Source organism: Erythrolamprus reginae, chromosome 1 (genome assembly GCF_031021105.1).
Source record: "Erythrolamprus reginae isolate rEryReg1 chromosome 1, rEryReg1.hap1, whole genome shotgun sequence".
Classification (NCBI taxonomy): Eukaryota; Metazoa; Chordata; class Lepidosauria; order Squamata; family Dipsadidae; genus Erythrolamprus; species Erythrolamprus reginae.
The window spans coordinates 1,468,525-1,494,978 of NC_091950.1; the positions used below are offsets into that span (position 1 = coordinate 1,468,525).

The 26,454-nt window shown below is 40.5% G+C and overlaps 1 protein-coding gene across 1 annotated transcript; it reads right to left on the reverse strand.

Moving 5' to 3' along the window:
- Positions 1 to 244: 244 nt before the first annotated feature.
- LOC139158165 (vomeronasal type-2 receptor 26-like) lies at positions 245 to 20,755 on the reverse strand. The gene is made up of 10 exons (XM_070735583.1): positions 20,589 to 20,755; positions 18,096 to 18,387; positions 16,378 to 17,036; positions 13,767 to 13,886; positions 12,483 to 12,667; positions 10,308 to 10,393; positions 8,290 to 9,129; positions 7,335 to 7,553; positions 3,518 to 3,647; positions 245 to 1,149 (listed from the first exon to the last, which is right to left on the reverse strand). Exons 1-10 carry the CDS (start codon positions 20,753 to 20,755, stop codon positions 245 to 247), a joined length of 3,603 nt encoding a protein of 1,200 aa, XP_070591684.1.
- Positions 20,756 to 26,454: the final 5,699 nt, after the last annotated feature.

A 26,454-nucleotide genomic window follows, 5' to 3' on the forward strand; every position in this document is an offset into this window, starting at 1 on the left:
GGGAGGCAGGTACGTGAGTAAAAAGCCCACCTGAATCCCTAAGTCCAACTTCACCAGGAGTTACTCGCAACTCGCAACCTCTGGAGCAATGAGCCTACGCAGGCAAAGGATGAGTGTTTGTTGCTGATTGATGGAGACTTTGTGATTTCCAATTATTTAATGAAAAAACACCTTTCTCATTTAATAATTTATTTACAAAATCAAACACAAAAATGTCAAAATTAAACAAACATCCCCAGATACATCAAAAATTCTTATGCCTCATTATATTCTCTCGACAATTCAGATTGGGCTTAAATAGGATAATATAACATTTTGGGGAAAAGATGCAAGCCAAGAGACCAGCCCCAGAGACTAAGATGGAGAAGATCTCCACAGCTACCATGGACTTCCCTTTGGTGCTCAGATAGGTGGGGAGGAAGGTGATCCAAACACTGCAAAAGACCAGCATACTGAAAGTAATGAATTTGGCTTCGTTAAAGCTGTCAGGCAATTTCCTAGCCAGAAAGGCCACTGTGAAACTGATGAGGGCCAAAAAACCCAGGTAGGCAAGGACAGCATAAAACATTAAAGCCGAGCCTTCATTACATTCCAAGATGGCCTCTCCTGCCAAGGAGTGGAAGTCCATGTTGAGAAATGGGGGAAAGGTTATGAGCCAGATGACACATAGAATTGCTTGGACCAGAGGACAGGCTATGACAATGCTGTTGGTCAGTGGTTTTCCTAAGAGTTTCCTTGCCCTGTTCCCTGGCTTGGTTGCCATGAAGGCCAGAATCACCATCATAGTTTTTGCCAACACAGACGAAACTGAAAGGGCAAAAAGAATGGCAAATGTAGTTTGTCGGAAGAGACAGGTGAATATCCGGGGTTGACCAATGAAGAGGAAGGAGCAGAGGAAGCACAGCAGGAGGGAGACCAGGAGGATATAACTGAGATCTCGGTTGTTGGCCTTGACAATTGGTGTTTCATGATGCTTAAGGAAAATCACCAGGACTGTAGATGTGATCACAGATAGAGAAAGCGCTAGAGATGCTAAAGAGTATCCCAGGGGGTCTTGATAAGAAAGGAAGTGAAGTCTTTTGGCAATGCAGTACTTCTTCTCCTTGTTGGGATATTGGTCATCTGGGCAGGGGTCACAGCGAGATGCATCTAAAATCAAAAGTAAGTGTGCATTTCATTGTGAATCAACAAGGTCAAATCATCCATTCATATTGGCAACGCTGGGAATAGGTTAACTAGAAAAATGGATTCAGTTCTCTGACTCAAGTTCTCTGCTTTATTCTTCAAATCCAGTCATTCAATCTTTTCCCAGGGAAGGATCAGCAAACATAGACTCTGTGTCCAACAAGTCTTTAAATTTCTTAGGACATTGAGAGTTGTAATAGGATATTCTTGATTAAAATTAAAGCATACTTCTCACATCTCATTCTTTCACCAAAAAAGCTGGTTTTGTTGATGGGATATAAAATTAGGAATAGAATAGAAAATAAATTCTGGTAGGAAGCTTATAAATTTTGCCCTGAAAAAAAATCTGATATTAAATTGCTAAGAAACAAGAAAAGTGGTCTTTGGAAGGTAGCACAACTTAGATTCAGGAATTGTAAGGGACCTTGGAGGTCTTCTAGTCCAACCCCCTGCTTAGGCAGGAAACCCTACACTACTTCAGACAGTGGTTATCAATATCTGCTTAAAAACTTCCATTCCCAGATGTCACCATCTGATAGAAGATCTGGTCAAAGGGTCCATAATTGCATGGGGACAAAATTTGGATATACTATCAATATAGATGAATGGGAAAAATATGGACTGTTAATTATAAATTAACAATATAATTCACTTACAAAGAAAATATTTATAAAATGTTTTTCAGGTGGCATTTATCCAAAATGTATCCAAATTTATCACCAAAATGCTTGAAATGTCAAAAGAAAATTGGAACATATTATCATACATGGTGGACCCGTCAAATGGCTAAAGAGTATTGGAACAAAATTAAAACTTACTTAGAACAAGTAACCAACTTACAAATCCCTCTAAAACCAGAAGTATTCATGCTTGGAATTATTAGACAAAAAAATATCAAAAGAGGATAGATACTTAATAATACATATAATTACTGCAGCCAGAATTATCTTTGCGCAAACATGGAAATCAAGCAATATCCCATCAACTTTAAATATAATAAATAAAATTTATGAAATTGCACAGATGATCAAATTGACAGTGGAAATTCAACAAAAAGATAACACAGAATTCTACCAAACTTTGAATAGATGGTACAATTGGGTTAACCAAAAAAATATCTAAAATCATAAACATTCATATCACAGTCAAATATATTATTGTTTAGCAATCTCGTTATCTCATGTATTCTCTTTTTTAATTTATTAATATTTGATATAAGTGTGAAATCAACACGGTCAAGACTTTTATAAATAACACAGAAAATAACAGTTAGAAAGGTGTAGTAGCAATGTCAACCAGCAGGTTGGCAAAATTATAGATTGTTATCGATGCCTCAGTTCTCACAAATATAGTATTTCCTCAGTTGTTAAGACTGATACAAACCTCTGGCGTAATCAGAATAGTGGGCACAAAGTCTTGGCAAGATGTTATTCGATTGTCCTCGGCAGTGCTCACTCCTCACTCCTTCTCCCAACTGCTACTGGACCCGGAACTCCCATTAACAAATTAACTATTGTAATTGTTGTTTTTATACGTTGTAAGCCGCCCCAAGTCCTCAGACAAGATTTACCTAGGTGAAGGTCTTTGCTTTTGTCGATGGTGAACATCATTTTGTTAGTGTGAGTCCACAGTGTTAATCTGTCAAAGTGTTTCTCAATTTTGAGCCTGTCCTCTAGGGTATTGGCTACCCCCGCCAGTTTGGTGTCATCTGCAAATTTGATTAGTTCCCCTTCTATTCCCTCATCTAGGTCGTTGATTAAAATGTTGAAGAGCACAGGGCCCAGGACAGAACCCTGTGGTAACCCACTGCCTACCTTCTTCCATGTGGATTTGGAGCTGTTGAGGACAACTCATTGGGTGCTGTTGGTCAGCGAACTGTTTATCCATCTGCATGTGTTGAAATCTACCCTACTTTTTCCTAATTTGTGGATTAGGAGGTTGTGGTCAACTTTATCGAAGGCTTTGCTGAAGTCCAAATATGTGAGGTCTACTACATTGCGTTGGTCTACTGATTTGGTTATGGTGTTGAAAAATGATATGGTTTGGCATGATTTGTTTCTGACAAACCCATATTGACTGTTGGATATTATCTTGTTGGCTTCACGTGATCTTGATTCTTTCCCTCTGTTAATGCAACCTAGAACTGTGTTGACTTTTTTGTCAGCTGCTGCACACTACTGGCTCATATTTAAATGGTTGTCCACTAGGAGTATATCTGCTGAATATATGAATATATTGAAGCATATAAAGCATCCTAACAAAACAGATGTCAAAATTAATATTTTCCCATTGAATGGCTACCTGGAATATCAATATTTGACATATATTCTACCTGTCTGATTAGAAATGGTCCCTTTGGGACAAGGGTCACATTGGTAGCAGCAAATGTCCTTGCCTTCTGTAGCTCTTCTCCTCTCTCCTGCCTGGCACCTCTTGTTGCCACACCTGGCAAAGGGCACCTTCTACAAGAGAAATATTTGAGATGGACTAAGTAATAAATACACGAAGGTCAAAAGCATAAAACGTATCAAGAAAGACTTCATGAACTCAATCTGTATAGTCTGGAGGACAGAAGGAAAAGGGGGATCGAAACATTTAAATATGTTAAAGGGTTAAATAAGGTTCAGGAGGGAAGTGTTTTAAATAGGAAAGTGAACACAAGAACAAGGGGACACAATCTGAAGTTAGTTGGGGGAAAGATCAGAAGTAATGTGAGAAAATATTATTTAAACAGAAAGAGTAGTAGATCCTTGGAACAAACTCCCAGCAGACGTGGTTGGTGAATCCACAGGAACTGAATGTAAACCTGCCTGGGATAAACATATTTATTTATTTGTTTGTTTGTTTGTTTGTTTGTTTGTTTGTTCGTTTATTCATTCATTCATTCATTTATTTATTTATTGGATTCGTATGCCGCTCCCCTCCGCAGACTCGGGGCGGCTAACAACAGTAATAAAACAGTATATGACAATAATCCAATACTAAAAACAGTTAAAAACCCATTATATAAAAAACAATCATACATACAGACATACCATGCATAAAATTGTAAAGGCCTAGGGGGAAAGTGTATCTCAATTTCCCCATGCCTGGCGGCAGAGGTGGGTTTTATATATGCATCCTAAGATAAAATACCTCATCTTACGAACCTCATCTTACGAACGCCTCTTCTAATAAACTTTTCAAGATACGAACCCGGTGTTTAAGATTTTTTTGCCTCTTTTTCCGAACTATTTTCACCTTACGAACCCAAGCCGCTGCTGCTAAGATGAAGGGGTTTCTTTTCCCCCCCTTTTTTTAAGAAAGAAAAAGGAGGGGTGGATTGGAGTGGGGAAAAGACTCCATTTAATTAACTAGGAGAACGGCGTGTTTGCAAGCACTGAGGGGAGTGTCTTTTTAAGAAAGAAAAGGGAGGGGTGGCTTGGAGTGGGGAAAAGACTCCATTTAATTAACTAGGAGAACGGCGTGTTTGCAAGCACTGAGGGGGGTGTCTTTTTAAGAAAGAAAAGGGAGGGGCGCCCCCTTGCCTTTCTTCCTTCCCACTCACCCTTTAGCCTAGCCTTGTTTCTTCCACCCGCCCCCTTTAGCTGCTCCTCCCTGCCCTCTGTTCGCCTCCCTTCTAAAGTTTGGGATTTTCCTGAAGGATTTGCACGCATTATTTGCATTTACATTGATTCCTATGGGAAACATTGTTTCATCTTACGAACTTTTCACCTTACGAACCTCCTCTTGGAACCAATTAAGTTCGTATCATGTGGTACCACTGTACAAGAAATAGTATAAGGGCAGACTAGATGGACCATGAGGTCTTTTTCTGCTGTCAATCTTCTATGTTTCTACACTTCAAATATTTTTACATATTAATAACAATAATAATAATAACAATAATAATAACAACAGCAGCAACAACATTCCCAGGAGACAGTAGTATTGGGGAGAAGCAGTTAGAGAAATTAGTGAAATACGAAGCCAGTGAAAGTTATCCCAGTGGTACTTGGCATGCTGGGTGCAGGGCCAAAGGATCTCAGCAGACATTTGAAAACCATCAGAATTGACAAAATCTCCATCTGTCAATTGCAAATGGCTGCTTTACTGGGATCCGCAAACATAATTCGCTGCTACATCACACAGTCCTAGGTGCTTGGGAAGTGCCCGACTGGTGATAAAATATGAAATCCAGCTTAATGATCTCATTTGCTATGTTGTATTAACGTAACAACAATGGAAGCAACAGCAACAGCAGCAGCAACAATGACAACAATAGCAACAAAAGAGTTGGAAGGAACCTTGGAGGTCTTCTATTCCTACCCCCTGCTTAGACCCTACACCACTTCAGACAAATGGCTATCCAACATCTTTTTGAAAACTTCTAGTGTTGGAGTATTCACAACTGCTAGAGGCAAGCTGTTCCACTGGTTAATTGTTATAACTGTCAGGAAATGTTTCCTTAGTTCTAAGTTACTTGTCTCCTTATTTAGTTTCCACCCATTGCTTCTTGTTCTACCCTCAAGTGCTTTGGCGAATAGGGTGACTCCCTCTTCTTTGTGGCAACCCCTGAGATAGTGGAACATTGCTATCATGTCTCCCTGGTCCTTCTTTTCCTTAAAGTAGCCATGCCCAGTTCCTGAAACCATTCTTCATATGTTTCAGCCTCCAGTCCCCTAATCATATTTGTTGCTCTTCTCTGTACTCTTCCTAGAGTCTCAACATCCTTTTTGCATTGTGACGACTAAAACCGAATGCAGTATTATATTATTATTATTATTATTATTATTATTATTATTATTATTATTATTATGTCAATACAACTCAGCAAATGAGATCACTATGCTGGATTTCATATTTCATTACTAGTCGGGCGCTTCCCAAGCACCTAGGACTGCGTGATGAAGCGGCAAATTATGTTTGCCGATCCCAGTAAAGCGGCCTTTTGCGATTGACAGATGGAGATTTTGACAATTCCGGGTTTTCAAATGTCCGCTGAGATCCTTTAGCCCTGCGCCCAGCGTGCCAAGTACTACCGGGACCACTTTCACTGGCTTATGCCAGAGTCGTTGCAGCTCGATTTTTAGATCTTCGTATTTCACTAATTTCTCTAGCTGCTTCTCCTCAATTCTGCTGTCCCCTGGGATTGCAATGTCGATGATCCATACTTTCTTTTTCTCCATAATCAGGATGTCTGGTGTGTTATGCTTTAGAATTCGGTCAGTCTGAAGTCGGAAGTCCCACAGTAGTTTTGCTTGCTCATTTTCGACCACTTTTTCGGGCTTAGGATCCCACCAGTTCTTTGTCACTGGTAAATGGTAGTTCTGGCACAAGTTCCAGTGGATCATCTGTGCCACAGCATCATGTCTGTGGTTGTAGTCAGTCTGTGCAATCTTTTTGCAGCAGCTGAGTATGTGATCGATTGTTTCATCTGTTTCTTTACAGAGTCTGCACTTTGGATCGTCTGTTGATTTTTCAATTCTGGCTTTGACAGCATTTGTTCTAATGGCCTGTTCTTGTGCCGCCAGTATTAGTCCTTCTGTCTCCTTTTTGAGTGTTCCACTTGTAAGCCATGACCAGGTCTTTTCATTATTATTATTATTATTATTATTATTATTATTATTATTATTATTATTAATTAGATTTGTATGCCGCCCCTCTCCAAAGACTCAGGACGGCTCACAACAACAGGATTCCAACTGTGTCCTCACGATTTACACATTTCTGTTTCCCTCTCCAGAATGTCTCCAAAAGAAATGGTCTACCAGGGCCAACCAGAGTGGTAGCCTCCAGCAGAATTCAGGCCAGTGCAATTCTGACCCATGAATGGATGCTGGAGATTGGAACTGGGATCCCAAAATGAAAGGATGGACATGGAGCTGCTGATTTTCTAAGATAAAGAATTGTGATGATCCAACTGAATGGGAATGGTTCGTGGGAATCCTTCTTTCCTGCTTTCATGGCGTCTTAGGCTTCAGGCAGGAGGTCTTCCCAATCTTACCCCATCTTGGACTTTTCAGAAGTCAAATCCCAAATGTGTTAAACTCAAAAGTAGATTTTTCTCAAAACCCTGAATTTACCTCTTTCCCAGTTTGAAGGGTGTTGTGTATCTCTTGATGGAAATGAATCATTTGCTGAATTTATAACATTTCCATCCAGCTCACCTTTGTGGCCCAAGTGATTGCATCAGAGCTAATGGTGAAATCCTGTCCCCGGGAAGCCCTGGGATCCATTTGTCCAACTTTCATGGGGATAAAAGATTGGTTGGGGAGGAAAAGCCAGTTGAGAAGATCGTAACGAGAAGAAACCAATCCACTTTCTGAGAAAAAGACTTCCTCTCCAGCACTGTTGTTGAACTTGACGTTCCTCAGATAAGTAAGAACCTGAAAGAAAAGATACCATACATGAGGCATCCTGGTTTCTATCATAATGTTTATTTATTTATTTGAGTTGGAAGGGACCTTGCAGGTCATCAAGTCCAAACCTCTACTCAAGCAGAAGGCCCTATACCATTTCAGACAAGTGACTGTCAAGCCTCTTCTTAAAAACCTCCATCTACAATTTCTGATGACAAGCTGTTCCATTGGTTAATTGTCCTCCCTGTTAGGAAGTTTCTCCTTAGTCCCTTGGTGAAGATCTAAGCAATCAGAAGTAACTTCAAATATTCAACTTCATCCCACCAAATGATGACACAGTCTCTTTATCATTGGACATTTGAACCATGGCTTCTTCAATTCCAGCCTTACAAGAATGATACAAACATTTTAATACCATATTCGAATTTACATTGTATATCATTCTGTGCTACTAGGCAAGCTACATTTTTAATTTTATTTCAGCTCATGATTTTGCAAATGACAAATGCATTTTAGGAATAATTAAATTATTTCTGAAGGCCCTTGGTGCTTTCTGAGCCTGGTTGTTTTCTTGCAGATGTTTCACGACCTAAAGTAGGTAACACTGATAGTGATATCACTCCCTTCTAGCCCTGATGCTGCTACCTAGTTGGGTGATGAAATGTCTGCAAGACTAAATAGATACATTGATAGCACACAAATATTTAATCAGTAATTCAAGAAATGAATAAAGGGAGACTAGATAAAAGATCACTGAGATAACCTGCCATGACTGAACACTTGAGATCCTCTTTCCAAGCCTTAACGTGATTGGTCGTTCTCCAGATCCATACATTGCATGTAATGCATGTGCCACAGCATAAACAGCATTGTAGATATTGTAGCTTTCACCTTCCATGCTTGTTTCAAAAACGTAAGAAGGCAGAGTCTGTAAATTCTCCTTTCCTGTACATGGTTTTTCCCCCTTTGGAAGGATCCTGCCTGGTTTGTCCATCATGCAGCCAAACAACCTCTCCCAACATGGAGGCAGAAAGACATCCCCTTGTGGCTCCAGGGGGTCTAAAGACAGGAGGAAACGACTGAATTCTGAGACCTCCCCAGTGTGGAGCCTAAAATGCAGAGACCCATGGAAGGGCTTTACTAATTTCAAGATGTCTTCATTCCCCACCACTCTAAGTTTCCAATGGGAAGTTAAGACCCAAACTTTCCAGAATGATGTCTTTCTCAAATGTTCATGGATACTCATTGCCACCTGTACATTTGTAATACTTTGGGGGTCTCCAAATAGAACAATCACTTCAGCTTTAGCCCAAGTGTCCATCATATGAAGTAATTTCAACATTGTAGTATGACGAAGAAAATTCACTTTCAACATTTCAGTGAAAGCCAAACAAATCTCCTTCTCCTTGAGCATTGGCACCAGAGATGAGATGAAACGTTCACCGTTGTCATTTTCAGGGGCTATGAGCCCAACCCAGTTCCACTGGAAATACAGGAGCAGCTGCACAAAACCCACATACTCAGAAAATTCCTTGGGGTTCATTCGGAAGAAAGAAGAATGAATTATTCTGTCTCTTTGAGTGAAATCAAAGCCAACGCCTAGCTGGAGAAAGTGAGATTCTTGATAAATTTTAGGGGTCACCATTATGAATAGAATAGAATAGAATAAGAATAAGAATAGAGAATGGAATGAGAATAGAATAGAAGGGGAATGGGGATGAGAATAGAATAGAATATAATAGAATTTTTATTGGCCAAGTGTGATTAGACACATATTGTCTTGGTGCACATGCTCTCAAAGTACATAAAAGAAAAAATGTATTCATCAAGAATAATAAGGTACCACACTTAATATTAGTCTGGGTAAAAATAAGCAATCAAATCATATTAAGAACCAGTCAATATAAATTGTAAGGACACAAGAAACAAAGTTAGAATCATATAGTCATTAATGGGAGGAGATGAGTGATGGGAATGATGAAAAGATTAATGGTAGTGCAGACTTAGTAAATACACTGACAGAATTATTTGTTTAGCAGAGTGATGGCATTTGGGCAAAAACTGTTCTTGTGTCTAGTTGTTCTGGTTTGCAGTGCTCTATAGCATCGTTTTGAGGGCAGGAGTTGAAACAGTTTGTGTCCAGGATGTGAAGTGTCTGTAAATATTTTCCCTGCCCTCTTTTTGACTCGTGCAATATACAGGTCCTCAATGGAAGGCAGGTGGGCAGCAATTGTTTTTTCTGCAGTTCCGATTATCCTCTGAGGTCTGTGTCGGTCTTTTTGGTTTGCAGAACCAAACCAGACAGTTATGGATGGTGCAGATGACAGACTCAATGATTCCTCTGTAGAACTGTAGAACTGGATCAGCAGCACCTTGAGCAGTTTGAGCTTTCTGAGTTGACGCAGAAAGAATATTAGTTGTTGTGATATTTTGATGACATTTTTGATGTTAGGTGTCCATTTTAGATCTGGCAGAACCTAGAAATTTGAAGGTATCTACTGTTGATACTGTGTTATCTAGTATTGTAAGAAGTGGAAGTATGGGTGAGTTTCTTCTAAAGTCTACCACCATTTATACAGTTTTGAGTGTATTCTGTTCCAGATTATTTCAGTCGCACCATGAGCCTTGTTGTTCAACCTCCCATCTGTATAGGTTTTATCATTGTCTCGAATGAGTGTACAAGTCTACAAAGAGAACCCTTGCGTAGGTCTTTGGAGATGCAAGATGTTGTAGGATATAGTGCCGAGTCATATTAACAACATCATCGGTAGATCTGTTTACTCGATATGAAAATTGCAGGGGGTCTAACAGTGGATCCATGATGATTTTCAAGTGGGATAGCACTAGCCTTTCAAAAGCTTTCATAACTGCAGATATGGAATAAGAATAAGAATAAGAATAAGAATAAGAATAAGAATAAGAATAAGAATAAGAATAAGAATAAGAATAAGAATAAGAATAAGAATAAGAATAAGAATAAGAATAAGAATAAGAATAAGAATAAGAATAAGAATAAGAATAAGAATAAGAATAAGAATAAGAATAAGAATAAGAATAAGAATAAGAATAAGAATAAGAATAAGAATAAGAATAAGAATAAGAATAAGAATAAGAATAAGAATAAGAATAAGAATAAGAATAAGAATAAGAATAAGAATAAGAATAAGAATAAGAATAAGAATAAGAATAAGAATAAGAATAAGAATAAGAATAAGAATAAGAATAAGAATAAGAATAAGAATAAGAATAAGAATAAGAATAAGAATAAGAATAAAAGAATAAGAATAAAGCTTTCTACAACTTTGTTAACAATAAACTCAAAGACTCTAGACCCATCCCACCTCTCAAAGGACCCAACAACAAAGAATACCACAATGATTCATCCAAAGCCAACCTCCTCAACTCTTTCTTTGGCTCTGTCTTTGTTTCTGCCGCACGAATCCCAGCGACCAGTTAGGTCCCACAGAGTTGGCCTTCTCCGGGTCCAGTCAATTAAACAATGTCGTTTGGCGGGACCCAGGGGAAGAGCCTTCTCTGTGGCGGCCCCGACCCTTTGGAACCAACTCCCCCCAGATATCAGAGTTGCCCCCACCCTCCTTGCCTTTCGTAAAGCTCTTAAGACCCATCTTTGTCGTCAGGCATGGTGGAACTGACACATCTCCCCCGGCCCTATACAGTTTATACATGGAATGTTTGTGTGTGTGTTTGCTTTTAATAATGGGGTTTTTAGTGTTTTTTAAATTATTAGATTTGTTTTTTACATTGTTCTTGTTATTGTTGTGAGCCGCCCTGAGTCTACAGAGAGGGGCGGCATACAAATCTAATAAATAATAATAATAATAATAATAATAACAACAACAGCAATGGCTCATCCCCCAATTTCATCAACCACACCTCATACTCCCTCAACGACCAAACCCAAGTAGACTTCACTGAAGACCGAGTTGAAAAAGCATTACATGACCTTAAACCTTCTCTATCAATTGGACCAGATGGTCTATGTGCTTACTTCCTAAAAAAGCTCTCTTCTACCATAGCTGAACCACTAAGCATAATTTTCAAAAAAATCCTTCAGAACCAGCACACTTCCTAAGCTATGGACGAAAGCAATGGTCATCCCCATCTTCAAAAAAGGAGACCCCTCTCTTGTCGATAACTACAGACCAATTTCATTATGCTGCGTCCCATGCAAAGTCATGGAATCACTTATAATTAAATCAATTACTCTCCATCTAGAAACTAATAATTTGCTCTCTAACGAACAATTTGGTTTCAGAAAAAAAGTATCCTGCAACCTGCAGCTCCTCCACTGCAAAAATATATGGACAACTCATCTAGATCAAGGGAAATCTATAGATGCAATTTATATCAACTTCTGCAAAGCCTTTGATTCAGTGGTCCACGACAAACTACTCCTAAAACTCAAATCCTATGGCAATAAGAATCAGAATCAGAATAAGAACTCTTGAGCAGGGGTTTGGACTTCATGACCTGCAAGCTCCCTTTGAACTCCAATAATAAATAAAGACTTATATGTCACTCTTCTCTGAAGACTCAGGACAGCTATGTCAGAAGCCAAGGGAACCATACATCAAATCAATACAGAGAATATACGACACTAGTATATTTTATTCTTCTTTTATGAAGAATGAAATTCATCTTGTCAAATACCACATTTCAAAATTATTTTATTATCAATGACTTATAATCAATGGGCTTGTATAAAAACATATCTCAACACAAAAAAATATAAAAACATCAAAATATCCCCTTTGTTCTCCACCTTTGGCTTCTGGTTGTGCTTCAGTTATTTTTCTATCCCATACTGTATCCAGTGAAGCCTCATTACCTGTGGGACCTTGAAGATGCTGAAGATGGAGGCCATCTGCCTTGAGGATCTGGGGTTGAGATCTCCGATAACAGAGAATAGAGGGTCCTGCCTGTAGCATTTGTAACCTGGAACCATTCGGCCTCGGGTAGAAAGCAGGGAGAGGCTGATTATGGAAATCTCCATCCCAGTCTGATAATTGCTATAGATCTGGAAGCCAAAAGTGATGTTGGGAAGAAGAACCAGATCCTTGTTGACCTCTCTGACTGCAAACACCAAGGCCAGGAACTGCTGGTAGTTCTTGGGCATGACTCTATGGGGAGAAAATCATTGGGGAAATTTTAAGGAAAAGCTTGTGTGTGCTGGTGGAGTTTATCCTGATTTTTAATTGCCCAATATCCTTTGTAGCAGGCCCCAAATTCCATTGGGGTTGCTTTGCTGTTAAGGCTGTTCCTTGAGTAATATTTGATGGCCTTGAGAGAAAAGAGAAAATTTTGTCTGTCCATATCCCTGATCATTTATACCTCTCTATTGTCCCTCCCTTCTTCTGTTTGCTCCTTTTCAATTGTTATGTTTCCACCTGAATCAATTTGGTCTTCTCCTGGAGCAGCTTCTTCTGATCGGGTAAGCGTTGCTTAGTACAAGACCTCAGTGTGGGTCAGAGGCCTGATTTCCTGAAGGCCATTATTCGTGAGTCATCCTGATTCATAAACTGAGGCATTTCTTCAAACTCCTCCACAGTGTCAAAGGGTGGACCTCATCACTGTATCCAAATTAATGTCAACTTCTTCACAAGGCCAACAGAGCTTCTAAGATGTTCTCCTTCCTCACTGTTTTGTTGGTTTATTAGCTTCCTCATCAAGAGTTTTGAAAAGATGGAGGATTCTAGCCTATGTCATAACTTTGGTTCTTTTTTTGAGAAAAGCACCAAGATCTGAACCATGCAAGGACATTGCAAACATCACTAGAACATGTGTTTCCAAAAAGAATAACTGAATACAAAGCAAAGCAAATAACTAATTACATCTTTACCATTTGGGTGAAACTTACAAAATACTGTCCAGAAGTAGAAATGGTTTTTTTCTAAAGGGTTGGATGTTGAATATATTTGCAGTTCCCAGGGGGAAATTCCCACCAATAATGAAATGACCAGGCCTGTAAAAGTCTCCTGTAGTCTGTAAAGTGTATCTCAACCCACACCCAGTTTGCATCCTCTTAGTAGTAACTGGAGGTAGGAGCCAGAAAAGCAGAAGGAGAGGTAGCCCAGCCATTCTTCTCACTTTCCTTCTGCAGAAATTGAATTGCAGGGAGCCTTTGAAATCTCAACAGAACTTCAGCCCAAGACTTCAGCCCAAGAGAGTTCTACCTGGATGGCCCCAGGGCCAATTTATATCAACTTTGCTTCCTCTTACCTGTTTGGTTTATCACCAAAGAGGAAATTAAGGCCAGCTGAGTCTAAGCAAACCCTGGAATTGGGTCTTTGGAACACAGGGCAAGGTGATACATCCTGCTCCCCCCAGAACTCCAAGTATCTAATTTAGAGCAGGTTTTATCTCAGAGGTTTTTTGTTTTTGTAGAAAACCATAGGGGATTCATTAGACAATTACTGTTCTGATGATTGCATGGAAAATCAATTGTCCTACTTACTGAGCAATAGCTACACTTCATACAGCAGATAGAGAAAAATGTGTTTGGGTCTTTTGTTGTTAATCCACAGATCAGAGGCAGTTGATTCTCATGGTGAAGCTGGGGATTTGAGTTATGTGAAACTAAGCATGGACAGATTAACAGAGTTGGAATTTAGCCAGTGAAAGTTTTTGAATCACAAAATGGTTTGCACAAAAGCACCAGCATCTTTCCCAAACTCTTTTGGCCACCACTGAAGACTGTAAAAGTGTCCAGGCTCTGCTTTTCTTTCTCTGGTCATTGCACTCTGGAATAATGGCAGCCAGGAAATCAGCTTTGCTCCCATGTTCCCAAATGCAGAATTAATCTAGAATGCATTTGGGATTTGAAGTCCTGCTCTCAAATGTATATGTGCTATAATTCTTTATCTATTAACCCTGCTGTTCTGTTTGGGTCTTTTTAGACCTGAAATGAAATTAGAGACCCTGTAAAAAATTTTCCCTGAATGGTACCTTGACATACGAGTTTAATTCGTTCCAGACCCGAGCTTGTAAGTTGATCAACTCGCATCTCGAACGAATGCCTTTAGACTTTGTTTTTCACACCGAGATAACCGGAAGCAAGGAGATTCTTGTGCCACCTAGTGGAAGCTCGTCTCATATCCCGAATTTGAGTTTGGGTGTCGAACTGAAATTTCACTTGCATCGCGGCTCGTAACTTGGAATACTCGCATGTGGAGCAGCTCGTATCTAGAGGTGCTACTGTATCTGAAACTTGAAATTACATGATTTTGTCTCATTTGAAGGGTTCTTTCTAAGTGCTGGTTTTGTTGTTGTTGTTGTTTAGTTTATGCTGGGCACAATGACTATACTTGTACTGTTCCCGGATGTTTTTGGACCCGGACTAAAATAAAATGTTGATTTTAGCTACTGTAAGTGTTTTTTTTAGTACCTATTGCATTAGTAAACTATATGTTTAAGTTTAAGTTTAAGTTTAATCAGATTTGTATGCCGCCCCTCTCCGCAGACTCGGGGCGGCTCACAGCAACAGCAATACAAGACAAATCCAATATTAAATTAATTTTAAGAACATGCTTGATCTTAAACAAATGAAAAATGAAACAAAAATATTTTTAATTTATTGATTTTGCTCAGAAAAGCCCCCCCCCCCACCAATGGCTGTTTGCTATTATGTTCACTTTATATATAGACTAGGCTGCAAGTTCCAAATTACATCCTTGTTTTTATACATCTTTGTTTTTATAATCAAACAGCTAGTTATATGCAAGAAATCCATTATATAATTTCCGGATGCAATTCAAAGTGTTAATTATGACCTATAAAGCCCTACATGGCATCAGACCAGATTACCTAGGGGACTGCCTCTTGCCACATGAGCCCCGGTGACTGGTCAGGTCCCACAGAGTTGGCCTCCCGGTCCCATCAACTAGGCAATGTTCCTTCTGTCCTCCAGACTATAGAGATTGAGTTCATTAAGTCTTTCCTGATACGTTTTATGCTTAAGACCTTCCACCATTCTTGTAGCCCGTCTTTGGACCCGTTCAATTTTGTCAAGACCCCATTTGGAATACTGTGTTCAGTTCTGGAGACCTCACCTGCAAAAAGATATTGACAAAATTGAATGGGTCCAAAGACGGGCTACAAGAATGGTGAAAGGTCTTAAGCATAAAACGTATCAGGAAAAACTTAATGAACTCAATCTGTATAGTCTGGAGGACAGAAGTAAAAGGGGGGACATGATCGAAACATTTAAATATATTAAAGGGTTAAATAAGGTCCAGGAGGGAAGTGTTTTTAATAGGAAAGTGAACACAAGAACAAGGGGACACAATCTCAAGTTAGTTGGGGGAAAGATCAAAAGCAACGTGAGAAAATATTATTTTACTGAAAGAGTAGTAGATCCTTGGAACAAACTTCCAGCAGACGTGGTAGATAAATCCACAGTAACTGAATTTAAACATGCCTGGGATAAACATATATCCATCCTAAGATAAAATACAGGAAATAGTATAAGGGCAGACTAGATGGACCATGAGGTCTTTTTCTGCCGTCAGACTTCTATGTTTCTATGTTTCTATCAGAATTGCAAATACACCCTCCGTCACATATTACAATTGCAAACCAGTAATTCAGAAAATACATATGGGCCTAGGGCCTCTCTAAAGAACTATAGATTGGGTGAAGAGTCCTAGAGATTACCTGCCATGATTGGACCTTTGAGATCCTCTTTCCAAGCCTATACTTAGTTGGTAGCCCTCCTGCACTATGCATTGTGTGTAACGCATAAGCCACAGCATAAATGGCGTTGTGGATGTTGTAACTTTCACCTGTCATTCTTATTTCAAACATGTAAGTTGGCACATTCTGTAGATTCTACTCTCCTGTACATTGTTTTTCCCATACATTCTGATTCTGAAGTATGTGGTGGAACTGGCAGCCAAAGACCCATTCCCACCACAGCGGGAGAAAAATGTCCCCTTGTGGGTTCAATGGGTCTAAAGACAGGAGGAAATGACCGAATTCTGGGACGTCAGCAGTGCAGCCCCTAAAATGCAGAGAGCCATGGAAGCGCTTTATATCTTTCAAGTGAGCATTGCCTGCTATCACATTAAATTTCCAATGGGAAGTGATGATCCAAACTTTGAAAAATGGTTTCTTGGTCAATTCTTCTTGACAATACAAGGCCATCAGTACATTTGCAATACTGTGGGCGTCTCCAAATAGAATGATCACTTCAGCGCTAGACAAAGTTTTGAAAAGATGAAGCATTTTCAATCCTCTTATTGCATCAATATCAAATTTGTATTTTTCCATGAAGGCCAGGCAGATCTCCATCTCCTTGAGCATCGGCACCAGTGATGAGAGGAAACATTCTCCATCGTCATCTTTGGGGGCCAGAAGGCCAACCCAGTTCCATTCGAAGTAGATAAGGAGCCGGACTAAATCCTCATACTCAGGAAATTCGTTGGGATTAATCCGGAAGGAGGAAGGATCAACTCTTCGGTCCCTCTGAGTCAACTCAAAGCCAACGCCAAGCTGGAAAAAGTGAGAATCTTCTTTGAAGGACAAAGTGAAGATTTGTGGTGACTTTAGTTGTCTCCACTGTGTGGTTGATTGCCCTACAACCAGCTGACTCAATTTAAGAGTTAGGTTGATTTATTTATTCATTGTTTATTAATTGGATTTGTATGCCACCCCTTTCCGTGGACTCGGGGCGGCTTCCAACAAACATAGAATACATGATAAAATGATCCAATTAATGACAGTTAAAAGACTTAAAAAACATTCTAAAAGCTTAAAAACATTCAAATCTCATTCACTCAATCCATAGATTCATTCGTAGACATTTGTTGGTCAGGGGGGGAGAGATATAATGGCCCCAGGCCTGGTGGCAAAGATGAGTCTTCAAATATTTTTGGAAAGCAAGGAGGGTGGAGGCAGTATGAATCTCTGGGGGGAGCTGGTTCCAGAGGGTCAGGGCCACCACAAAGAAGGCTCTTCCCCTAGGCCCCACCAGCCAACATTGTCTGGTTGACGGGACCCTGAGAAGATCAACTCTGTGGGACCTCACTGGACATTGGGATTCGTGTGGCAGAAGGTGGTCTCAGAGATAATTTGAAGCTTCTTCCCTTAGGAGGAACAATCATATCATATTTTGCCTGGTTATAAGAAGTGAGATGCCAAGGAAACAAACTATCAACTTGATTTGCCATCCCTGTCCTAATGTTCCCTCTTATCAGTACCCGTCTTATATATATATATAAACTATGTTATATCTATGTGTATTACAAATACATACTTGACAAAATAAATAAAATAAAAATAAAGAATGAACTGCATTGGAAGGATAAACTTCAAGATGAATAAATTAGGAAGGAATTCGTCTTGGCAAGTACAGCAATTCAGATCATTATCTCTTTGGAGCTTTATAAATGTAAACATAAAATATAAAAATGAATTCAACTGTATCATGAATTCTCTAAAACACAGATTCCTAATGTAACCCTGCAAGACACCTCTGGTTCCATCTTTGGCTTCAGGTGTGCTTCTGTTACTTGTCTACGCCATCACCTCTATCTAAAGGAGCCTCCTTACCTGTGGGACCTTGAAGATGCTGAAGATGGAGACCATTTGCCTTGAGGATTTGGGGTTGTCACCTCCAATGACAGAGAGCAGAGGGTCCTGCCTGTCCCATTTATAACCTGGAACCATTCGGCCTCTTCTGGAGAGCAGGGAGAGGCAAATTATGCAAATCTTCAACTCAATCTGGTGGTTGTCATAGAAATGGAAGCCCAGGGTGATGTTGGGCAGGAGAACCAGATCCTTGTTGATCTCTCTGACTGCAAACACCAAAGCCAGGAACTGCTGGTAATTCTTGGGGATGGGTCTTTAGGGAGAAAAACATTGGGAGCATTACAGGAAAGATGGGGTGTGTGTGAGAGAGATGGAGTTTGCCTTGCCTCCCATTTTTTGTATTTGATGTGGAACAGGACATCGGAAGTACAAAGGAGGGTGTGTGTTTTTTTAACTGTCCTTTTTTTTAAAAGGTTTTATTTATTTGTTTTTCCAAATTTTAAAAACAACATTTCTATAGTTTAATACAGATCTGTGTCTGGGTTTTTTTCCTAGATTGTTACGTTTCTTATAATTACCTCTTTATAAAAACATATATTACATTGCATGTTTATATGCTTCTCATTTTTGGGATGTCCGTACCTATGGCTTTTTTAAACCTGACCTTTCATTAAATTTGAAGACCTTTATCAGAAAGGAGAAATGACTCTCTCTCCATTTCATGGGCCATTATTATTCAATTCAATTCAATTCAATTTATTAGATTTGTATGCCGCCCCTCTCCAAAGACTCGGGGCAGCTCACAACAATGATAAAAACAATATTATAATGGCACAAATCTAATATGAAAAATAACTAAAACCCTATCATAATTAAAACCAGATGACACATACATACCAAACATAAATTATAAGGAGCCTGGGGAAAAGATGTCTCAAATCCCCCATGCCTGGCGGTATAGGTGGGTCTTGAGTAGTTTACGGAAGACAAGGAGGATGGGATCTGCGGAGAGGGACGGCATACAAATTTAATAAATAAAATTACATATCCCACTATTGTTCTGTCCTTCTACACTTTGCTAACTTCTCCTCAAGCACCCTAATTAATGTCAATCTCTCTTTAGCAATAGCAGTTAGACTTATATACCGCTTCACAGTGCTTTTACAGCTCTTTCTAAGCAGTTTACAGAATCAGCCTCTTGCCTCCAACAATCTGGCTCCTCATTTGACCCACCATGGAAGGATGGAAGGCTGAGTCAACCTTGAACCGGTGGTGAGATTTGAACTGCTGAACTACAGCTGGCAGTTAGCTGAAGGAGCCTGCAGTGCCGCACCCTAACTACTGTGTCATCCTGACTCTTCTTTGAGCATCCAGTTCATCTCTGCTAAACATTGATGAGTAGAGGACTCCAACTGGAGTCAAAGCATCAATTTCATGAGCATGACTGATTCCCAAACTGAGTTGTGTTTTTGCTTTTTGCTTTTTTCAGGACCGTGTATTTATCTCAATTTTCCAGTATAATTTTTCTGTCCAAATTAATATTATAAACCAACTCCTTCCCTAAGCCAGTGCAGTTTCGAAGGGACCAAGAAAGGAGATTATTTGCAGCTGCAGGGTCTTTGATGCTTTCAGAGCTTTGCTGTTTTCATTATCCAAACTAGTTCGCATTATCAGAGCATTACCTAATTTTGGTAATGAAATATTTGCCAGGAAACAAGCAAGCTCAGAGAACACCTCAATTTCTTTTTTCTTGTTAAAGTTTCTTTATTATATTTTCACATTGAAGAAAGTTCAGATCACATTTTGTTCCGTTTTTACAGATCACAAACCTTCTTTGTTAGTGAATTACATTATTTTTTAACCTACTACATTCATTAGTGTGCATCATTTCTTATACATTTGTTGTCTAATATTTATTACAATTCCTGAATGATAAATAAAAATATTTACAAGGTATCTGTCGTTCATTTCAATTGTACTGTTGCCTGTTGTATTATTTCTATATTCTCTTTTGAATTCATTCATGCCATTTTTGCCATGTTCTTTTTGATTTGTTGATTTTATTTCCCTTAATTGAATTAGTAATTCCGTCCATTTCCACACAATTATATATTTTATCTATTATTAAATTTTCCGTTGGGGTCTATTCGTTCTTCCATAATTGTGCTATTGCTAATCTTGTTGCTGTGTTTATAGGGGTTATAAGAAGTAAGGTTTGTTTGGAGTAATGTCTCCTCCAGATTCCTAACAACATACCTTCTGGGGTATATTCTATTTCTTCTTTGATTATCTCAGTGATTATCTCAATTTCTAAGGTGTTCTCCCTCCTTATATTGTATGTTTTATATCATCTTCCTGATGAAGAGTTGTGGAAAGACCAAGAAGATTGCCTCTTAATTGAGGAAGGCAAAAAGTGGCCGATTATATCACTAGAACAAATATTCTAGAAGGAGTCCCTGAACCTACAACAAACCAATTAAATTTTTTACATCTTTCCCACCAGGAGAAACTTACAAAATCTTCCAAGAAAGTTGATATGGTTTTTTTTTAAAGTCTGGGATACTGGATGAAATGACAGCTACCAGGAGCAAACTTCCACCAATAATGAGGTCGCCAGACTTGTAATGATCCCATTTTTCTTGATTCTGGAAAGGATTTGTGAAGACACATTTGGTCTCCATCCTCCTAGCAGAAGTTGAACTGCAGGAGCCAGAAGAGAAGCAACAGCAGGAGAGGCAGCCCAGCCATTCTGGTCACCTTCACTCCTAGATCTGAAATTGAACTGCAGGCAGCCCTTGAAATCAACCCCAAATTTCTTCACAGTTGAGAGAGTCCATGCCCACTTGATGGTCCCAGGGCAAATTTATATCATCCATTCTTCCCCTTCCCTATGCTTGGGCTCTGACCAAGGAGAAAACCAAGACCAGCTGAGCCTCACGAAAACAAGGAGTAATCTTTTCAAATAATATCTATTTTACCTTTGAATATTTTTCTGGGTTGAACTCCTTGGGGGATATATTTAGAATTACTGTTATTCTGATAATTGCAAGGAAGATCAATATCTTACCCACTTAGCAATAGCTTCTCTTCATATACCAGAAGTCTGTGGTTGATGTTGTGTCCCATCGACTAAGCCAGTGTTTTTCAACCAGTGTGCCGCGGCACACTAGTGTGCCACGAGACATGGTCAGGTGTGCCGCGAAGCTCAGCAAGAGAGAGAGCAAGAAAGAAAGCAAGAGAGAGAGAGAGAAAGAAAGAGAAAGAAAGCAAGAGAGAGAGAAAGAAAGAGAAAGGAAGCAAGAGAGAGAGAGAAAGAGAGGCAGGGAAGGAGGGAGAGATAGAAAGAGAGCAAAAAAGAGAGGAAGGAAGGAAGAGAGAAAGAGGGATGGAGAGAGAGAGGAGGGAAGGAAGACAGAGAAAGAGGGAGAGAAATAGAGCAAAAGGGAGGAAGAGAGAGAGAGAGAGAGAATTTTTTGGTCCAAATTTTTTTACACCCCCCCCATTCACCCCCGCTCAAGGTGCCCCATTATTTTGTATATGTAAAAAATGTGCCGCAGCTCAAAAAAGGTTGAAAATCACTGGACTAAGCAATGCTGCTTGGTGGGCCCGCAGGGGAGGGCCTTTTTGTGGTGGCCCTGGTTCTTTGGAACCAACTACCCACCAAGGTTTGTACTGCCCCTATCTTGCTGGCCCTCTGGAAAAGCGTTGAAGACTTGGCTCTGCCAACAGGCCTGGGGGCCATGAAAATTAACAGCTTTCTCCAGCCAACATCATCTGACTGGTATCCATGGTGGTATGAAAGTATTGATTGAATCCAGGGGGGGTTATTATTATTATTATTATTATTATTATTATTATTATTATTATTATTATTATTATTATTATTATGGGTTTTTAGTCTTTATTAATAGAGTTATATTGAGGAGTTTTTACCATTATTAATTGTTCAAATTTGACTTTTTATTGTATAGTTTTTCATTGTTGTGAGCTGCCCTGAGGCTTAAAGGATTGGGCGACATACAAGTCAAATAAATCTGGAATCTGACAGTGGGAGCAATTGACCCATGGAACAGAAGTTGGTTTCAGAAGTTGTGAAAGCTTCAGCCCTGGAAACGTTCAAGAAGAGACTGGACTGCCCTCTGTTAGAAATGGTGTAGGGTCCCCTCCTCAGGCGGGGGTTGGACTAGATGACCCCCAAGGTTCCTTCCAACTTGTTAATCTGATAAATAAATAAATAAATAAATAAATACACACACACACACACACATACATAAAGAGCAGGTGGACTTGAGGATCAAGGTTCAAATGGAATTTGGCCTTCCTGAAACTGAATACCTGAACCCAAGATGGAGTCTGACCTATAGTTTGTTTGGATAGTATGAATGGAATAGGGTGGCATATGACAATCAGTTGTACCCTAGTAAGTATGAACAGTTGTACCCGCAGGGGATGAAATAAGAAATTACCATATGCCATAGATCTTTCAAAATAGATCTCAATTTAAACTATTTTAAACTTTACAAGAGAGTTGTAGAACAACTACTTGGAGCCAGAAAAAATTGTTCGCTGTATTTATCTTGTGTCTCCAGAGTTGTCAGTTGGAGTGAAAGGATACCATCTGCCATGGTAAATATCTGGGCTGGTTGGAGTAATGGGAATGGATGCATGGCTATGTTTTTCTTTATGTGGACATAGACGTAGTCAATTACTTATCATCAATTAAAGTTTTATTTCACTACATGCATATACAGTATTTATTTGCTATATAGAAGACATGGTGGTACATACTGTAAGTCTAAGTGCTAAGAAGGAAGGAAGGGGCGAGTACAAGTGCACTAGAGTGCCTTCCGTCCCCTGTCCTATTGCTCTCCTATATCTCCTTTTCCTTTCTTCTATTCCTATATCTCTTCTTCTATTCTTTCATTGATATGTTCTATTACTATATCTTCTTTTCTATTCTTTCTTAGATATATTTTACTATGAGTATCTCCTTTATAACATTCATCATGTATTTTTCTATATGTGTGTATGTATATATATATATATATAAAACTCTCATTGTATATTGTACAAAATAAATAAATAAAATTTAAAAAAGGAAGGAAGGAATAGTTTAAATAAATAAAGAAAGAAAGAAAGAAAGAAAGAAAGCATTGTCATTGTATGTATACACACAGTATACCCATACAAAGAAATTCACATGAGTCCTAAAGACCAGTCCAAACCCACATAACAATCCCAAAAAACATGCCCCACCCACCACAAATTTCCCACCCTGAACCATCCAAACATCTTGGTTCTTACAGTCTGTCCCATTCTACATATTCCTCAAAGATAAATATAATATTTCCTCTGCATTACTTAGAGATTCTTGTTTCTTATCATATTTTCTCTACAATTAAGATGGGGCCTCAGTATGATAATGTAGCATTTTGGGAAAAAGATGCAAGCCAAGAGACCAGCCCCAGAGGCCAAGATGGAGAAGATCTCCACGGCCACCATGGATTTCCCTTTGGTGCTCAGGTAGGTAGGGAGGAAGCTGATCCAAACACTGCAAAAGACCAGCATGCTAAAAGTAATGAACTTGGCTTCGTTAAAGCTGTCAGGCAATTTCCTAGCCAAAAAGGCCACTGTGAAACTGACGAGGGCCAAAAAACCCAGATAGGAGAGGACAGCATAAAACATCAAAGCTGAGCCTTCATTACATTCCAAGATGGCTTCTCCTACCAAGGAGTGGAAGTCCATGTTGGGAAATGGGGGAGAGGTTATCAACCAGGAGGCACAAAGAACAGCTTGAACCAGGGGACAGGCTATGACAATGGAATTAGTCAGTGGTTTTCCTAAGAGTTTCCTTGCCCTGTTCCCTGGCTTGGTGGCTATGAAGGCCAGAACCACCATGACAGTGTTTGCCAAATAGAGGAAACTGCAAGGGCAAAGAGAATGGCAAAGGCAGTTTGTCGGAAGAGGCAGGTGAGTTTCCCTGGTCGACCAATGAAGAGGAAGGAGCAGAGGAAGCAGAGCAGGAGGGAGACCAGGAGGATGTAGGTAAGATCTCGGTTGTTGGCCTTGACAATCAGTGTCTCACGATGTTTATGGAATATCACCAGGATCGCAGATGTGATCACACAGAGAGAAAGCACTAGACAAACTAAAGTGTATCCCAGGGTCTCTCGATAGGCAAGGAAGTGGATCTTCTTCACAATGCAGTGGTCCTTGTCGGGATATTGGTCTTCTGGACACGGGTTGCAGTGAGCTGCATCTGAAATCAAGATCAAATTATAGGTGCATCAAAAAGGGCAAAAGAGCTTCCCGGCAGATCCCCACACCCGCTAGCCTTCCAAGGTTGACGTCCAGCCTGGCCTGGCCAGTGGTTGGGCAGCCAGCTCTTGGTGGAGATGCAGGTGCTGCTGCTCTGGATCTGAGAGAGGTCATGGCCAGGCTAGCCGTTTGCCATGCTCTTTGTCCTCTTTTCAGGCTGAAAAATGTCTGGACTCTTTGGAGAGAATGATGCCTGCCGAAAGCTCTCTGTCTCTCTCCTGGCACAACGTGCTGAGTGGATTCTTCCTTGTCCCTTTCCGATCCATCCATGCCCCAACCTGACCTTTAGCTGCCCAGAAGGGAGCCACCCAAAGCTCAGAAGCCGCAAATAGGATTTGGAAACTCAGATGCAAAAATGGGGAAAGAGCAACTGATGACATGGGGGGAGACTTCAGAAGACTTGGTCCAGACGGAATGAAGCAGTGGAGAATCCACTCAGCAGGGTTCACCACTCAGCAGCAATCCCTCTCCCCAAGGTGTCTGGAAGCTTTTTGGCCTGAAAAGAGGGCAAAGAGCATGGCAACTGGATAGCCCATGGGGCACCAACGATTGGCTCTCAGTGCCACCAATGTCCCATAGCAACAGAAGGTGGCCCTTGATTTAAAGACACCACAGCTGCCATTTTTGGAAGTATGAAGCCACCAGGAGCCTGCAAAGTCTGGCCTTCTGTGGCCCCCAAGTAGACATGCAGGGACCCTGGATCCCCTTCAAAGCCTCTGTGCTCCTCACTCAAAGTGACCTGGCTCACCAGCCGCAAATAGGTGGACATTCCTCCTCCTGCTTCTTCTGCTGCCAAAAACACCTGGACGGGAGGTGTTTCCTGCTGTTGTGGGAAGGACAAAACTCAGATTCCGAAAGGGGCTTCCCCCTTGCCCCCCAGCATTGCTCCAGCTCATCCCAGTTAGGGAGCAACCTTTGCTTTGACCCACAGGCAGGCCATCCTCCCAGGGTGGAGGATCTGGCTGTCTTTCCAAGCCTCCCTTCCTTTTCCCTGCATCTGGGTGACCCTAACGTTCTCCTTTAATTTGGGTGACCCACTGCAGCAGCTGTGACCAAGCTGTTTCCAAGGCAGAAGCAGTGTGTATTTTTAGCACTGAGGTCTGGCTGTGGCGGCAGTGGGGACAATCCCCATTTTGAGAGGGGCAGCAAATTCTGCAGCTCCTGCATCTCTTGATGAAATGGGGAGGGAGGTGGTCTCTGCTTGGTGTGTCTGGCGGAGAGGAGGGTCAGCATTGAGATGGGGGGAGGGGTGCTACGTGAGACCCTGAAGTGTTCTTGGGGAGAAGGGAAAGGAACAGATAGGAAAGGAAGGGGAGGAGAGGCAAAGGAGATATGAGAGGAGGGGAGGGGAGGGGAGGAGAGGAGACAAGGGCAATGCAGCTGCAAAAGGTTTTTGAAAAGGCAAGGAAATTCCCTTCCAAGTAACAGGGAAAGAAATAAAGATCCCAGCCCTCGTCACTTTTTATGACAATCCCTGCAGCTGCAGCTGAGCTTGGCTGTCTCTGAGGCTTCCAGCAGCAACAGGGCCACCCACCCAGGGGTTCCCTTTAGCACCAGTTGCCTGGCTGCGCTGAAACGCCACAAACCACTGCCTCCAATTCCTCACTGCCTCCAAACTCGGGGCAGGCAGGCTGTCCTCTCAGGAGGCGTGGAAGGAAGGGAAAGTTGGAGGGGGGAGAGGAGATGGAGAGGACCACTCTAGATGTATAAACTGAAAGATTCTGCTGCAAAAGCTATGAATACTTTGAGGCATGCAAATGGTACCAAAACTTATTTTTTTAAAAAATCAATATTCTGGTCTCCTGAATGGCTTATGTGATCCTCAAAGATCTGCCTTTGAAGTTTGCTCTACCTGTCTGATTAGAAACTGAAAAGTCAGGACTCCGGTAGTTTAAATCAAACAGGTTTATTCATAGCAGGAGAATCACAAGCTCTGGAACAGTCGATTTCCCGGAATGAGGGCAACGGCTAACCCGTTGCCCTTTTATACTCTTTAAAACGGCGGGCTTTCTTTCAACTGACACACATTTAACTTTCGCGGCTATTTTCTGAATAGCCGCGT